Source organism: Sinocyclocheilus grahami, unplaced genomic scaffold, assembly GCF_001515645.1.
Source record: "Sinocyclocheilus grahami isolate Dianchi unplaced genomic scaffold, SAMN03320097.WGS_v1.1 scaffold3.1, whole genome shotgun sequence".
Classification (NCBI taxonomy): domain Eukaryota; kingdom Metazoa; phylum Chordata; class Actinopteri; order Cypriniformes; family Cyprinidae; genus Sinocyclocheilus; species Sinocyclocheilus grahami.
In genome coordinates, this window is record NW_015505182.1 from 6,408,134 (window position 1) to 6,424,940 (window position 16,807).

General features: G+C 36.0%; 1 protein-coding gene and 1 long non-coding RNA gene across 4 annotated transcripts; one reads left to right on the forward strand and one right to left on the reverse strand.

Moving 5' to 3' along the window:
• Positions 1–266: 266 nt before the first annotated feature.
• On the reverse strand, positions 267–16,566 carry LOC107573124 (collagen alpha-2(VI) chain-like). 3 transcript variants are annotated; one of them, XM_016259659.1, is made up of 28 exons: positions 16,405–16,566; positions 13,110–13,208; positions 11,760–12,367; positions 11,570–11,590; positions 9,338–9,403; positions 9,160–9,213; positions 8,979–9,023; positions 8,640–8,666; positions 8,517–8,543; positions 8,363–8,407; positions 8,208–8,261; positions 8,069–8,131; positions 7,908–7,970; positions 7,774–7,827; positions 7,648–7,683; positions 7,502–7,564; positions 7,252–7,314; positions 7,067–7,129; positions 6,829–6,891; positions 6,691–6,741; positions 6,479–6,577; positions 6,289–6,351; positions 5,519–5,554; positions 5,398–5,443; positions 5,162–5,314; positions 4,499–4,954; positions 4,362–4,400; positions 267–1,321 (listed from the first exon to the last, which is right to left on the reverse strand). In XM_016259659.1, the coding sequence occupies exons 2-28, from the start codon at positions 13,198–13,200 to the stop codon at positions 720–722; spliced, it is 3,051 nt and encodes a 1,016-aa protein (XP_016115145.1). In that variant the 5' UTR covers positions 13,201–13,208; positions 16,405–16,566; the 3' UTR covers positions 267–719. The 3 variants fall into 3 exon arrangements, with proteins under 3 accessions (XP_016115145.1, XP_016115088.1, XP_016115200.1); XM_016259602.1 differs by having other exon boundaries at positions 16,401–16,566; XM_016259714.1 differs by lacking the exon at positions 267–1,321 and adding an exon at positions 2,413–3,249 and having other exon boundaries at positions 16,401–16,566.
• On the forward strand, positions 1,328–8,144 carry LOC107573444 (uncharacterized). The gene is made up of 3 exons (XR_001607513.1): positions 1,328–2,402; positions 7,919–7,981; positions 8,065–8,144. It is a non-coding gene; the product is annotated as an uncharacterized lncRNA (long non-coding RNA).
• Positions 16,567–16,807: the final 241 nt, after the last annotated feature.

Here is a 16,807-nt window from a genome sequence, read left to right on the forward strand (position 1 = left end):
GCGGTACTAATAATTATCCCATAATTATCCTGTAAATTAAAATATAGGTGTGAAGAAGCTTCTATATTTCACTGTAGGTAAATGTTAAATCTGAAACACTGGATTTCTAAGCATGTGTTGGCTCAAGAGTAAATGTGCTGTGGAAGGTGACATTGATTTATTTTAGCTACTACAGGCCCTTTTTAAGTCAATGGTAATTTAAATTTAACAATGTTTTTAGACATAATTTTATGTTAAATGATACAGAATGAATGTGGCAAGTGTGCTTTTTCAAATTATTGTACCCCTGAATTAGTGCACTTTTTACTAATGTGCATCTGATAATGATATGCAGGAAAAACTCCAGTCTTACTCTGGTTTAGCACCTCGTGTATAGGAATACATAAAACAAAAAATCCTTTCCGAATAAAAAATACAGAAAAAAAACTACAGTTGCAACTTTGTCGAAGTACACATTCAGTACATATTCTTTGGAGTGTTACTAATAACTTGGCCTCTTGGTTTACTGCAGTGTCTTCCTGTACCCAAAGCCCATCTCCACTGGTGAAATCATTGAGTTAAATCCAATGGTTATCCTAAGCAGGATACCTCTTTTACAACAATATAAGTGCATAAATTGCATAGATTTAGTGTAATAAAATGCATCAGTTCTACTCTAACCACTGTGCCGAACCCTATGACACACCAAACCCCCCTTTACAAAAAACCCACCAAACCTCTCAACAGATCCACCGAATAAATCGCTCAAAAAAGCTGGCTTTGTTCAGACTAGCAAAATCCTGACCCCTGAGAATGGCCGTCTGGTCTCCCAGCGAAAGCTTCGCTAGGATCTCCTTGTCAACATCACTGCCCATGGCAATCACTGTGGGAACGCCCTCTGCTCTGCGCATCGCGCTAACGCCTTCCTCCAGGTTCTTGTTGCTGGTGACCCCATCGGTGATGAAGACGAATGCCAGCTCGGCATTTCGTCTAACCAATCGTGTGCCTCTGCTCGTGACAATGTTGTTGACGGCGTAGATAATACCGTTGCCCACATTGGAAGTAGAATCCAGATACCTCAATTTGGCCAGGCCATCTGTGATGGCAGTGAAGTTGTTGGTGAGTTTGAAGGCCAACTGATGTTGGTTTTCGTCACCATACTGCTGAAGAGCCACCCTGGCATTGCGATCATCGTTGTCTCCCCGGGCGAGGGTCAGGTGGTTAGCGACGTTCTCCACGAACTCACGTGCATAGCGGAAATTCTCCTGACCCATGCGCTCCGAGCCATCCAGCATGAAGATGAGATCAACAGGCCGCTGGATGCAGTTGGCTACAGCTGGCTCTATAAGATACAAAAACAGCAATGATTGTCTTGGTTGACATGCTTGATTTGCTCCAGTGGAAATTTCATGAATTAAAATAATGAATTGTGCAAAATAAATGTGTTAGTTTACAGAGATAAGGTTCATTTAAGAGCAAATAATCCTAACGAAAATAAACATTTCATTGCTAAAGATATTTATTTATCAGAAATAATTCAAGTTGCATTTCTTGCAGTCCAAGAGCTTGCCATTTTTTCATTGCACATTTCTGATATACAGTATACATATATAATACTTACTACTAAATATACATAATCTTGCATTACCAAGAAAAATCTCATTATTGTCTATTCTTAGTCCATTTTTCTTTCACTCACGGATGGTCAATATCTGGATGCTCATAGCTAATTCACATTGATATGTATTTCCATTAAAAAAGATTCACTGAGATAATCATCAAATATAAATGGCCATTAACATTTATATAAGGAGGTTACAAAAAGTATTACTGAATTGCCGTTGTAGTGCATGAATGCGATTATAAAGATATGTCAGATACTCTTGTCAGATTAACTTTTGGGGGCAATTTAGAAAATAAATTTAACCAGAAAAAATATCAAAACTATTTTTTAGGAATAAAACAATATGCTATAGCATTGGTAAAGCAGTTTATAAAAAATCTTTAATTTATCATACCAATTATTTGTGTAAAATATAGTGGGTATTTGAAAGTCGACCATGGTAAAGCAGCACTAAAAAGCTCCATTGATATTTCACTAACCTATGAGAAGCTACAGGCTTGTGACTTCAGCCTTAATGTGCAAAGTGCAAAACTGATATGAAATACAGTCTCAAAATGAATTGTTCATTAATTTACAGATGCTTTAAAGGAATAGATCAAGCAAAACAAATTACAATTCAGTCATCATTATCTGGTTCTGTCATTCAAAACCTGTATGAATTTCTGATTTTTGATGTACTAGTTTATGGAGTTTTTATTTCCTTTATTTCCTGATCACTCTATGTTTTCATTCTTAGGAAAAGATCGACATTTCCTTTTGTGTTCCTTTGAAGAAAGAAAGTCATACAAATTTGAACAATGTGAGTAAGTAAATGATGGCAGAATTTTAATTTTTCATGTAAACTAGCCCTTCATTTATCAGTTGCCACTATCTTTGATATTCACAACACCGAAGCATTTATAAAAGATCAAAATGCCTTCAAATCCTAGAAGCCCTGAGGAATCAAGCAAAACAGGATAAGCTAATGAGAGCATGCTATGCAAGCAAAGTATCGAAAAATCTGTTCATCTATTCAAAATGTGTTCATTTCGCATATTTGAATGCAAAAAAATGATTACAGAGCAGCAGGCATTGAGGTCAAGAGGCAACGGTTGCCATTTCACATTTTTGTAGCAGGGAATTGCTTGTAGCAGAGGCTAGCAAACAAATGTAAGTGGCTGATAACTGGCCATGATGTTAACTATTTTACATGCTATTTCTTGCCAATTAAATGTTACATCTTTAAGAGAGGTATTAGCAATGGCATTCGATTATTGTTAACGCAAATACTATATTCATGCATAGACCAGCTAGCTTTTTACTTAACAACTCTACAGTGAGGCCAAGTGTATTCTTTTATTCAAGCTATCAGTTCGAATTTTTGGAAATGCCCAATCATGCTTTCTAACACAAGCCAAGAGCTTTGTTTGGGTCTCCCATCATATCGGAATAGATCACTCTAAATGAGTCAATGAACAGATCGGTCCATCTCTGTTTGTCAGGTTCAGAGGACAGTTTAGCCATCTGGGCTGCGTAAGCCAATGTAGCTACAGCCTTGGTGTAGGTATCGGGGTGTTTGGCCTCTTGTAGATTGTTGAATAAGTTTGGGACGCTTAGTACAGTGGTTGGGATGGGACTGTCCTTCCACTCCTCTGCAAGGGCGTCATCTGCAAGTGAGTGTTGAAACAATAGTTTTAGGGGCCTCCTAGCAACTGGCTCTGCCTAGTTGCTGTTTTGATTGATTTTAGTTTTTGATTTGATATCTTTCGCATTGATCATTGTGCATTTTGCAGACACACTCATTTACACACCTTTGTTGTGATAATGTGACATTTCCCTTGAGAGACTGGGCTGGTTATCACACATAACAAGTGTATGATTAATATGCATAACATACATATGAGATGTATAACTCAACATATGTATAACATTTGTTATGTTTAATGAACCATTCATGTATAAAAAAATGACTTTTTATAAATACAGTATGTTGATCATTTACCTTGCAGATCTAGACAGTTCTGTGGATTTTATATTATTTAGCAGAAAAAAACATTATTATTATAACTTTAATAGGCCAAATACAACCTGATTTCTTTCTTTCTTTCTTTCTTTCTTTTTTTAATTAGCATGCTAGCTGTTATAGCTGACACAGCAACTATTAGTGTCATCTAATAATTGTCCATGAACAATAATGTATGCAGTGTTGTTATCGGTAACTAAAAGTGAAAAATAATTTTCGGTAATTGAAATAGAGTGAAATAAAAATTAGATGAAAAACTTAAAAAATTAAATTGAAAATGTTGCCTTAACAAATAACTGAAATAAATATGTATGTTGAAGTACTAAAATAACTAAAACAAAAATGTAAAAAATAAATTAAAGTTTAATATAAATATTAAAAACACAAAAACTAATAAAATGACAAAAGTGCATAACATGACTAAAACTAAAAATTAAAACTGAAAACATAAAAATAAAAGCTACAGTAATTCAAAATATGAATGAATACTATAACTGTATATAAATAATACTAAAATAACACTGACTGTATGCATTGTATAAAGTATTCTCCCCCTATTTAAATCCATTTAAACCCTGTGAAAAAAGAAAATTATAAAAAGATTGCAGTTATGTAAAGAAAATAATACAAATAATAAATATATGTATTTTACTGTATACATTAAGTTAATTGAAAGAAAAAGATTCAGAATGTTTTTTTCAGCAATTAGGAGAGTTAATCATACACATCTTTGTGTATATGAACAACAAAACTTACCACTTTTACATGGAAGATCAGGGCAAACGATCACTGGATCTAAAACAAATAAAGAAAATAAAAGTAATTAAAAGACAATCATTTCTGGATATCAAGACAGCAAGCTAAAACCATAGTAAACTCAGGGCAGGACTCACCTGGGCAGAGTACAGTCTCAATCCTATCGATGAAATCCTCTGCAACCAGATCAGCGAAACGCCTCATTCCCATGACTCTTCCATCTTTTCTGCAAGCAATGGACTTGAGGCTTTCGTTCTCCTCTGGCTGGTCAAACATGTCACCAATACCGATGGCATTCACGTCAATGCTGGTGTCTGTGCAGAGGTAATTGAGCAGTTTGTCGTCATCACGAGGGTCGTACCGGCCGTCTGTGATCACAACCACCGTCACATTAGCCTTCGCACGACGGCTATCGCGAATCAGGTTATCGTAGGCGAACTTCAGGGCAGAAGGCGTCCATGTTCCTCCAGCGATCCACTCAAGATTCTTCACGGCATTTTTGAAGGCGGACATTGAGTCGATCTTGGAGTCGTTGAGGCGAATGGCCTGGAATGTTCCATTGTGACTGTACTGGACAACGCCGACTCGAGTCCCTGAGATAGACACAGATTTTGTTAGATTACATCAATTTGTAATTGCTACTTAAAGTAAGCTAATTTGGATTTTTTTCCCCAAAGAGATTCCAAAACAAGCATTAAAAAAAACAATTTGGACTACAATTTGACATTTTCTAAAGTAAATATGAATGGTGCTTGCCCATGCAAACGTTGGCCCCCCAAGGTTTTTTTTTTTTTTTTTACCTGTTTCAGAACTGGGATCTTTTGCTATTGAGCCCAGTCTGTTGATGGTGTTGATCACGAAGTTCTTTTCAAGGGTGAAGTTGGTCAACCCCACACTTTCAGAGCTGTCTATCACAAACACAATGTCCAGGGCACCACATCTCTTTTCACAGTCTGAAACAGACAAGAACATTTACTGAATATAATGCAGCGATACATTTATTTTTATGATGAGAATCTCAGTATGAGAATCTTACCACAGCATCCACAGGTCTCTCTGATGTAGTTCATGACATCACATTCCTGAGGAAATATATAGAATATATTCAACATTTTTCCATTAAGTCATTTTGAGCAATTTAATTACTTAATGCTTACAGTAAGGCCAGGGTCTCCCTCTGGTCCGGGGTCACCCTGTTAAGGACACAATTTGAAATCATTTAATAAAAAATTCACTTAAATCGCACTGCCAAACATTCAGAACTTGGTTTAATGTTACCATTTACTGTTGTTTAAGGACTTTTCTATGACCAAATAAATGAAATATCCCAAATGTAGGGCTGGTCCAAAAATGTTTTTTCCATATCAACGATATCATGATATTAATTTACCATTAATGGTGAAGGAAATGCTTTCCACATGTTTGTTAGATCTTGAGAATCAATGTAAACATAACTTGTTTGTTCAGAATCATAATTAAACTCCACAGATTTAGCTACATTTTAATTTAGAGCCCTATTAAAAACAATTTATTAAATTCTTTCCCTAATTTATGTGTTTTCCATTATAAAATGCTATAAATGAAAAACAGAAGACTATATATCTCTTTCGCATAGTACATCATTTTTCAGTGTCTGCAGTCTCAATATATGAAGACACGAACTTCATCTCCAGAGCTGCTCCAAAAGTCTGAGATTATGTGTGTGTGTGTGTGTGTGTGTGTGAACAAGCCGGCTTATTAGCAACATGCACTGACTGACTATTGTTGCTCTTATTTCTGCTGTGTGATAGACTGTTAGATTAATCCATATCAAGAGCTTATCATCATTAGACATCAATTTTATTGCGATCTTGATATGATATATTTTATCACCCAGCCCTACCCAAACACCATTTTAACATTAATATGCACTAAAAATTAAACTTGCATCTCTTCCTGGGTCTCCTTTAGGCCCCCTTCGTCCAGGTTCTCCTGAAGGCCCGGGCTCTCCCTGAAACACAATGAAAAAATATGATCACATTATGAAAGTAAAACTGGTTGCAAATGGCATTTCATTTTGATTTTATAAAAAACTTCTGAACAGTAAACATGCAACAAAAATGAGTCAATTTGCTAACCGACTCTCCAGGAGTTCCCTTTGGACCTGGGTCGCCCTTTGGTCCACAGTCTCCTCTACTTCCCCTGGGACCAGGTGCACCTTTATCACCCCTGTCACCCTGTTAAACACATATTTATTATATTTATTTGTAAAATATAAAATATAATGTGATCTAAAGCTCTGAATTGAAATTTCTCTCAGTACAAGTACAAATTTAACTCATTACGGTACCGTAGCTCCCCTTGATCCAGGATAGCTGAATCCAGGTCTGCCAGAATCACCCTTCGGCAAAATAATCAGTATATTGTATTTACAACAGACATGCAAGCATTGATTTTAAAACCATCAGATTTTTTGTGTGTGAAGTACCTTTGGTCCTAGAGAGCCAGGATCACCTCTAGGGCCAGAATCACCTGCGTCACCTTGGGAACCCTACAATAGATATAACATGTTCTTTGCTGGCTGTTCATCCAGCTAAATAAGTTCAGCATCTGACGTAAGCAGTGAGACAAAAAGGCAGCTGTTTTTGGTTTTGGACATTTTCAGCCAGTTTGTACTGTGAAATGGCTGACAAATATGACATTTAGCAAGATTTTGTCATTTTTACATTTCTGCCTGGTTCTCCAGGACCTCCTGGTGGGCCTCTTGGTCCTGGAAGTCCGTTATCACCCTGAAAGTTAGTAACAAAAGCCAGAAAAATATTTATGTTTTCATTTATATTTATCATAAAACCAATAAAAATCCATTTTCAACAATGACCTGTGTTTAAGCAGCCAAATCAGTGACTCTTACCTTGGATCCTTTGTTGCCAGCTTCGCCCGAAAGACCCCTGGGTCCCTCAGAACCTGGTTCACCCTGTCAAACATTATAAATATTTTAATCAATCAGGACATTGTTAAAATAATTGTTAAATAACATAGTCTCCCCTCATGCAATCTGAGTTTACAATAAAATAAGAGCCACTTACTAAGCACCTTTTTAAATTGATAACTGAGAACCAATTCTTTGTAAAGTTATCATTTTCGGTGAACCCAACACTGACCTTTTCTCCTTTTGGCCCATTATTTCCGGTGCTGCCTTTAGGCCCAAAGTCTCCTCGTCTTCCCTAAAAATACAATGGTAAATATCACCAAAAGTTAACCTACTGTAGTGTTACAAGGGGAATATAACAGGAAAAGAATTCCTCACAGGGTCGCCTTTAGGTCCAGGTCCTCCAGCTGTACCCTATAAAACAAAACAAAGTCCTCTTTAACATCATCTCTAATTTACAATGTTAAAATAACAATAATGACCATAATTAAAACAAATACATACAGCAGATCCTTTCTGGCCAGGAATTCCAGGTGTTCCGGAACTTCCTCTCTCTCCCTGTAGGGGGTGTCAGAGAGCATATTACAATATTATTGATAACTAATGTTAGTGTAATCTCTGTAGTTATGAAATCTTACTTTGGGTCCAGGATCTCCAGCTGGCCCAAGTGGACCTGGTCTTCCTGGACGACCTGGATCGCCCTGAGAATAAAGTGAGCAACCATGACACCTCAAACCACAATGCCTAATGGCTTTTACGTAAATGCCAATTTTTCTTTTCTCTGCAATTTCTCAGGTACCTTTTCTCCCAGAGCCCCTGCAAGACCAGGTTCTCCAACATCTCCAGGATAGCCATCAGGACCCTGTAAAAGGCACATTCATCTGTTAATGGTATTGCATAATACCAGTATCTGTTCCCCAAATGAAAAAGACTCACACCTTGTCGCCGGGGTCACCTTTGCAGCCAGGAGCGCCGATCCTGCCAATTTTTCCCTGTTAAAAAATAGTCAGTTTTATTAAATTTTAATATTTTTATTATTTATTTGAATTTCTTGCTATCCACACTTCACTAGCCCACATTTACTATTACTTACCTTCTGCCCATCTGTTCCATTTCGGCCCAGTATTCCTGCAACACCCTGTTAGACAAATACTTTTTTTTATATATATATAAATATTTAAAAATAGATGCAGCATGAAAGATTCTGTAAACAGAGAACATATAAAATGATAAGCAAACAGTCTTACCTTCCTCCCTTGTGCTCCAATTTCTCCCTAAAAACAGATAATTTGCATGTAACATTTTTGGTGCATTACCAATAAGTCAACCATATTTATTAGATCTTACAGATAACATTGATAAAATCATACCTTTTCACCTCTGAGACCAGTCTCTCCCTTAATGAGAATAAACAGGAGAGTGGTTACAAACAGTAATCTGGACAAATCAAGTGCAATAAGTTTAATGACAGCTAATTAGATGTACACAGAAACTGAAATGAAATGCTTGAAGTGAACGGAGCATTTAACACAATATTTACTTAAAAATCACAAAAAAGACCCTTCTAGTAATCAGCCAAGCAAAAACACTTATCAGTTAAAGCAGATAATCTAAAAATAGCCAAACATATGCAGAATAATTGGTCTGATCAATACATATTGGTTTATGATTAGGCATTTAATCACACCTGAGGAATGTGAAGAACTTACTTTAGGTCCAGGATGTCCAATGGGTCCCTCAATACCTGGATCTCCCTGTAGGTTTTGACATGAGTTAATACAAATAGTACTGGTGTGAGAGCCTCACAGAATACGCATTAGATTTAGTACAGTCTTTGGTTGAAATGCAGTGTTTTACCAAATGCATTCAATAGAACTGGTTTGTACTCACAGGACGTCCTCTTTGACCTTTAAGACCGGGGTCACCATTATCGCCTTTAGCTCCCTGTAATAATCAAGACGTTAGATCAAGTGTTAAGCAGAAAGAAAAAGAGAGTGAAATTACTTGATAGTTAACATTTCTGTCAGTGCTGTCTTTTTAAACCCAATTTTTTTTTTAAGATACTCACTTTCTGTCCCCTGAGTCCCGGTGGACCTGGAGGTCCTGGAGTCTCCAGACATTTTGTAGAGTAGCACTGGAAAGTAATGATGAAATTGAATTAGAAAACATTGTAATGTAAAAAAGTTGAAAAAAGTTTCTTCAGACTTTAAAAATGTAGGTTCAAAAAATTGGTTCTTTGAAGAACTATTCACTGAAAGGTGAAAAAATTGTTCTTCTGTTTCAATGCTGAAAAAAAAACTCCTTTCGTTTTTTGGCAAGGCAAGGCAAGGCAAATTTCATTTATAGAGCACAAGTTTAACATAACCATAGTTGATACAAAGTGCTTTACAATAAAAAATACATCAGAATTTAAAAGAGAAAAAGAGGGGAGAAGCATATATATATAAAAAAAAAGTATCAAAAACAATTAAAATGTATATCAATGATTCTTGAGACATAGGACAAAACATGTCCAGCAATTGTAATTGGTATTAGGTTTAAAAATGAAAATATTTTTAAAGGGGTCCTTTTTCACTTTTTCAACTTTAGTTAGTCTGTAATGTTGCTTGAACATAAAAAAGATCTGCAAAGTTACAAAGCTCAAAGTCCACTTCAAAAGGAGATATTTTATTTAACAGAAATCACTTTTCAAAAACTACAACGAACGACTTGTTTGGACTACAATGCATAATTTCCGGGATTTGTGATATCACAAATATTGACGAATGGGACGAGACCTGGTTGAGCTGCACTAGAGAAGGCAACGAGAGTTATCACTATGTCGGAGACACGCTAGCTTTCCCAAGGCAGACAAACTTAGAGTTTTTACAATCATCCGGGTTTAAATCGCGCTCAAAGCAACATTTACACTGAAGCTAGCAGGCGGCTATGGTAAGGGGCCCAACACACACTGGCCCAGCTAACCAATCACAGCACATTTCATATTTCAGAAGGCGGGCCTTCATTTGATACAGGAACTATTCGAGCCATTCATGCCAGACTGGGGAGAGAGGTGTTGTAATAATGTAAAATATGTGAAAAAATAATGTTTTTCGAACAACCTAGTATGAGAGCCTGTTCTAGTACACCCCCAAAACAACATCAAGACTTTGTAAAAGAGCATAATAGGACCCCTTTAAGTGAAAATTTTATGGGGGATTAATGTATTTAACACAATTATCCCCTTCAGTTTAATTTTTTCATTATTATATCAAATCTATGACACTTATTGTCTTCTCATTACATCTAAAACTGTGTGTCCACAGAGAAGGGTTCAATCATTCATATGCTATAAAATTGATTAAAAAATGTTTAATGATGGAAAAGAGCTAGTTTTATTAAAGGCAACACTTAGTAATATCTCATATCAAAGCCAGGGTTTTTTTCAATGGCAAATGTGTGTTTCATAAGGTTTCAAAATTGTGTCCCCACTTTTTGTCAACACCGTCAGACATTCAATAAAATGTAAAAAAAAAAATCAGGGAATAACAGGGCCAGCTGTCCCTCTAATGGACCCCCTTGCCACATTCCACCTCTGCAGAGTACATCAGCATCAAGCTCTGGTAAGTTTTATAGTTTTAGAATATTTTAAATCCTAATGTTAATATTTCCAGTGTTAGATAATTATATTCTCCTGAAGCAGGTTCTATTAGCATCTAGCATCAACAGAAAAACAAAATGGCTACTACATGAACTCCATTTGTTTTGTGAAAGGAATGCCAAATTTGTCAACACCGTCAGATGTCACCAGTTTCTGTCTGACGGTGATGACGGGCCAATAACGGAGTTGACATTCAATCTTAAGTCATCATATTTTAGTGGTTTACAAGTCATTTTTAATTATATTAAATATAAAATTGTGTTTAATACTAAATACTAATACTAAAATACTAAATATGTGACCTGACAGCATAGGTTTGCTAGTAGCAGCAGCTTATTTGTCATCCAGGTCTTGACTTCATTAAGGCATAAAAAAGATGATCTAATGAAGAGTCCTTTCCTGGTTTGATTGGAAGATATAGCTGGAGGTCGTCAGCGAAACAATGAAAATGTATGTTATGTTTCTGGAGTATTAAGCTTAAAGGGAGCATGTGGAGGGAAAACAAAAGAGGGCCAAGAATGGATCCCTGTGGAACACCACAATGGATAGGCGCAGTATACTTTAGTGAGAGCTCTGAGGAAAGTGATGCAACATGTTGGCACCCAATGAAAAAAAAATCATTGAAATCAATAGATGGCAGTACACTGATATGGATCTCACCTCTTGATAAGCCAGATGAAGCTGTAAGAAAGATTCTTTCTTGTTCTGGTTTCTTTCTAATAATATTATTATCGAGAAAGCTCACAACAAATATGAATGAAGTACTAAATAGTGTCTTCGTCATTAAATACATTTTAGGGTATTGTGCCACTGCATATCCAAAAGAAAAGTATTAAAGACATTGCATTACCATTGTGTCATAAATGCGATCGATTGTTGATTGCACTATGAGTGGCCGCACTCCCGCGAGATCAACCGCCATATATTTGTTACGATAAACTCCAGCAGGTGAGTTAGCGATCTCCCTGAGTCCCGTCTCCTCTAGGTTCCTGGATGATGCGACAGAGAAGATCTTAATGAATTCGTCACGTGCTCGTTCTGCCGCCACTTTGATCCCACCACATGGGTTTCCTGTCACGTGACCATCTGTGATTACCACCGCAAAGCGTTTGACATTGTTTTTGGACGGCGAGCGGACCAGTTGCTGGGTCATGTTGGTGATGGCGCAGTCAATGTACGTGCCCTTGCCCAGGTAATTTATTTTTAGGAGCTTAGTGATGAACTCATCTTTACTGGTGATGGCACTGATGATCTCCTGCTGCTGGGAGAAGTGAAGGCCTCCTACAGACCAGCTGATCTGAACTAAACCTTTGTAGATAACGTTTTCTAGTTTCTTAGCAAAAGCGGCGGTGAACTTTTTGATGCTGTCTACCAAGCTGCCAGGTGGGTTCTCCTGCAGAGCTATGGTCTCAGATGTGTCGATGACAAAGTACAAGTCGATTGGGCATTCAGTTGTTTCTGGAGAAAGAGAGAACACATACAGCGAATTAAGTCACTAAAACAACATAAAATAATATTAAATAATCTTTATATTTCTTAAAATAATACACTACCATTCAAAAGTACGGGGTAAGTAATTTCTTTTTCTTTAAAGAAATAAAATTAAATTAAACGAAACTGGTCACAAGAAGTGACAACAAATGCATTAATAATAGTACAAAAATATATTTTAAATAAATGCTTTTTTACTTTCTGTTTATCAAGGAATCTCAAAAAATGTCAGTAAGGTTTTTTTAATGAAATTACAAACTTGTATTCAGTAATTACGCATTAAATTGGTCATAAGTGACAATAAAGACATTTTAATTGGGTAAGAAAACATGTGAATGTGTGATTTTATTTATTGATTTATTTTATTCTTGTGATGGCAAAGCATTTGAGCGTCATTACTCTACAGAAGTCACAGTGTACTAGGAAGTCTTTACATTTTTAATATGCTTATTTAATGCTCAAGAAACATTTCTTAATATTATCAATCTTGTGTTGCTTAATATTTTTGTGAAAACCTTTAGAAGTATAAAGTCCAAAATAACAGCATTTATTTGAAATATAAATCTTTTGTAACATTATGAATGTTTTTACTGCCACTTTTGATCAGTTGAATGCACCCATCCATATTTTAAAATAAAACACGTGTAATGAATAATGCATTCATAGAATACTACAGAGTAATCGGTTACTGAAATAAGCGTTTCCTCACTTGTGCAGGGAGTCTGGCTGGCCAGAATCTGGCCCTGTGTGTGAACGCCCACAAACAACAGGAGGAGGATCGATAGTCTCATCATCCTCATTCTCCTTCCTAAACACACAAACAAACAGAATGTGTTGACCATGATCACAACACAACACGCTCAGAATCTCTGCCCATCTGTGGACATCTGTTATATTCTAGCAGGCCAATTACATTTACAAAACATCAGAAATTTTGCAAGAAAGCAAAACATGTCTCTCCAGTGCCAGAATTTGAGGAATGTGACTATTTACCACTTTAAATTACTCTAATGCACAATCATAAAATTACTATCAGTAAAACGGCATAAATCGAGTTTCACAGAATCCCAGTTGCATTATCCATCTAACAAGGGGCATAGAAACTGCTAAACTGGTAAAAAAAAAAAAAAAGACTAAAATAAGACAATATTTCATTAATTAAGATCACAACTTATAATTGAATTTGTGTCAAATATATTATAGCGATGCCCTTGAAAATGTTCAAACAGAGTTAACTGTCAAATGGAAACATTTGGACTGAATTGGCCACACCCATAAGCAGTTGAACTGAACAATGAAGGATAGGAATTCAAGAGGCAATGGCATTCTGGGAAATGAAGTGTTATGCCACTTTGGTCCATAAATCTGTCTGTAGGGCCTTTGGATTCATTAGTATTATTTTACACTTCCTTAACTTCAAATTTAAATTTCAGTTCTAGCTCCTGTTTGCCTCCTCAATTCAAATTCACCACAAATTCAATTCTGAATGCCACAAAACCTTACTATATACGTCATACAAACTAATTCCATAGATTTTTAGTCATATCTATAATACAGTTTTTTTATGTCAGTCTGGAAATTAGCTACTTTTGTAGTCACGTTAAATTAACCATGGTTTTATTGTAGTAAAAATGTAGTAACCATGTTTTTTTGGTGCATTGATTACCATTTGTATAACCACAATTTTACTATACCATGGTTAAACTATGGTTAGTCTAGCAAAACCATGGTTAATTTGTGGTTACCACGGTTTAACTATAGTAACCATGGTTTTTTGGTTTTATTTGTAGTAAAACCATGGTTATTTTTCGTAAGGGTTCATTTGTTTACAATATGTATAAATACTACTGGAGCCAGAGATTCATCCACCGTCTGCAGAATAGGAGCTTGTCTTGATTCTGAATGTTATTGGATGGCAATAAAGTTGCTCAGTTTGTAGTTTTAAAACCCAGAAAAAATAGCATTTTGTTTCATGAAATCCAATGGCTTTTTACAATGGAGTTTTAACGTTTGAGTAAAATAAGGGTGTGGTCAACGTTACCTGAAGAGACTTTCTTGATTTGTCTTACAGCAGAAATTACACAGTTCTATTTCAAACTTCAATTTTGAAGATTTTTTTATGCAAGTTGTTAACAAGTTGCTAAATAAATACTGACTACAATAACAACCCAGAAAAAATAGCATTTTGTTTCATGAAATCCAATGGCTTTTTACAATGGAGTTTTAACGTTTGAGTAAAATAAGGGCGTGGTCAACGTTACCTGAAGAGACTTTCTTGATTTGTCTTACAGCAGAAATTACACAGTTCTATTTCAAACTTCAATTTTGAAGATTTTTTATGCAAGTTGTTAACAAGTTGCTAAATAAATACTGACTACAATAACACAAAGATGTGCGTTTGCATGCTTGGCGAATCAGACAACCATTCTTCAAATCAAATCAAATCAAACCTTCTTCAAATCAAAGTTTGTAATGTTGTCATTCACCTCATAGCTGGTTGGATTGGTTCACGTCTTATAACTCTTAAGTTATAAAATTATAAAGTGTTTTAACTATAAAGCCTTTCTCAAATGTTTTAAAATCTCTCTGAGAAAAGTGAATGGGAGTTACTCGTTGTGAACTACTTGTACTTCCGGGACCAAGGCAACTGGAAAAAAATGGGCAGTCGCTCTATTAGCTTGAAATAATGGTGTGGCCTACTTGCCCGGAAGTTGTTTCTAATTGTTCAGATACAGTAATTCTCTATAATAATAATAATAATATAATTATTTACTTTTCACTGTGTAGTATTAATGGAATTAATCAAGTCTCTCAATGTCATTATTCATGTGTGAATTATTGTACAGACTGCTGCTAAAGCACCACACAGATGCAACTGTTAATTTTCACAGCATTGGTCAAGATGGACCAATCACAGCCCTCATGATTTCTGTATATAGATAGATTGCTGGGGATTTTCATCCATATGTCAGATATCAATCACTGGAATTAACAAATTTAAACAATTGCACAGTTTAGTATATCAAATGTGTCCAATAAAACAAAAGTGACTCAAAGTGACTTTCTGAGCCCCCAGCCGTGCCCTAAAGTAAGACAACTTTTGTCTCAGAGGAGAGTTATTTGTTGCTCATTCTAAATAGATAATCTGAGGTCATATTCTCTTTGTTCCTGATCTCAGTTTGTCTGATGCCAAATCATACTAACATTTAACTCATTACTACTGAGCTGTCAAAGCGTTTTCAGTTAAACTATCTGATTCATCTGAGACAATCCTCAACAATTAGTAAAGTTTTACTAGCATTTTGTATTTGAAACCATTATCTCAGCTATGCCTTCATGTTTATTCAAATTAGCTGATCTGATATATGCATGCCGTTCAATAAATACCGCAACAAATCAGAAATATGGCCTTTTGCCACAAACGCCTTACATTCAATCAGCACAGGTGATCCAATGACATGACTAATTACTAATAATTATAATGCACATATTATATAAAAAAATGTTTAGTTATTTTACATTTTATTACATTAGGTATCAAGGTTGTTTGTTTATCATACTGATTACACATTACAGGTAGGCTACTGTATTTCAGGCTCATATTTAGACAATATATGATATGCAATATACAGTATAGGAAAATATATAGCCATAATCTAAACTCAAAATATCCAAAAAGAGTTTACAATCAATTAAAAAGAGCAGCAGCACGCATATGTGACATATAGGACGACCAACGACATTAAATACCTTGATAAAGTACATAGAGTTTTGAAATCACAAATAATAAAGCATGCAAAACCGTTTATTCTTTTCACTAAATCATTTTGCGGCCAATTTAAGGAGCAAGCGACAATTTACAGATTACTGAATAGCCGAACAATGTGCAGTTAAGTGATAGTTGAAGTGCCTTTCCAAACTTTCAAGTGCATTTCCAAACTTCCACTCTCCAGAGACAGAAACGCACTGCAAAGTTATATAAAAGGCAGACATCACTTACCCACCCAAGATCAGGAAATCTGAAGAACTTTTCGAGTGCTGATTTGTTTAAGGTTACCAAAAATACATTCCGAACTAGGTAAAGCAGAAATCAAAATAAAGTCCAAAATAAGGGAGTGAGTGAGAAGCCAAGCTGCAGGAGAAGTTTCCTCTGCGCTTCTCCCAGCTTGAACAGAAGTCTCTCGTCCCTCCTTCATCAGCGCTAAGGGAACGGAGCATCTGTGCACTGCCTCTTCTGTCCGCATGGCGGCGCTGTGCATCCACACTGATGGACTACACTCCCACTCCTCACGGCTTTTGATGGATATCTGGTGATAAGAGAGGGGGGGGGGGGGTATATGGATTACCCATAAATGTTCACAAAGTCCTGAGTGAGGACATCTTATTGAATTATATATATATTTTTAA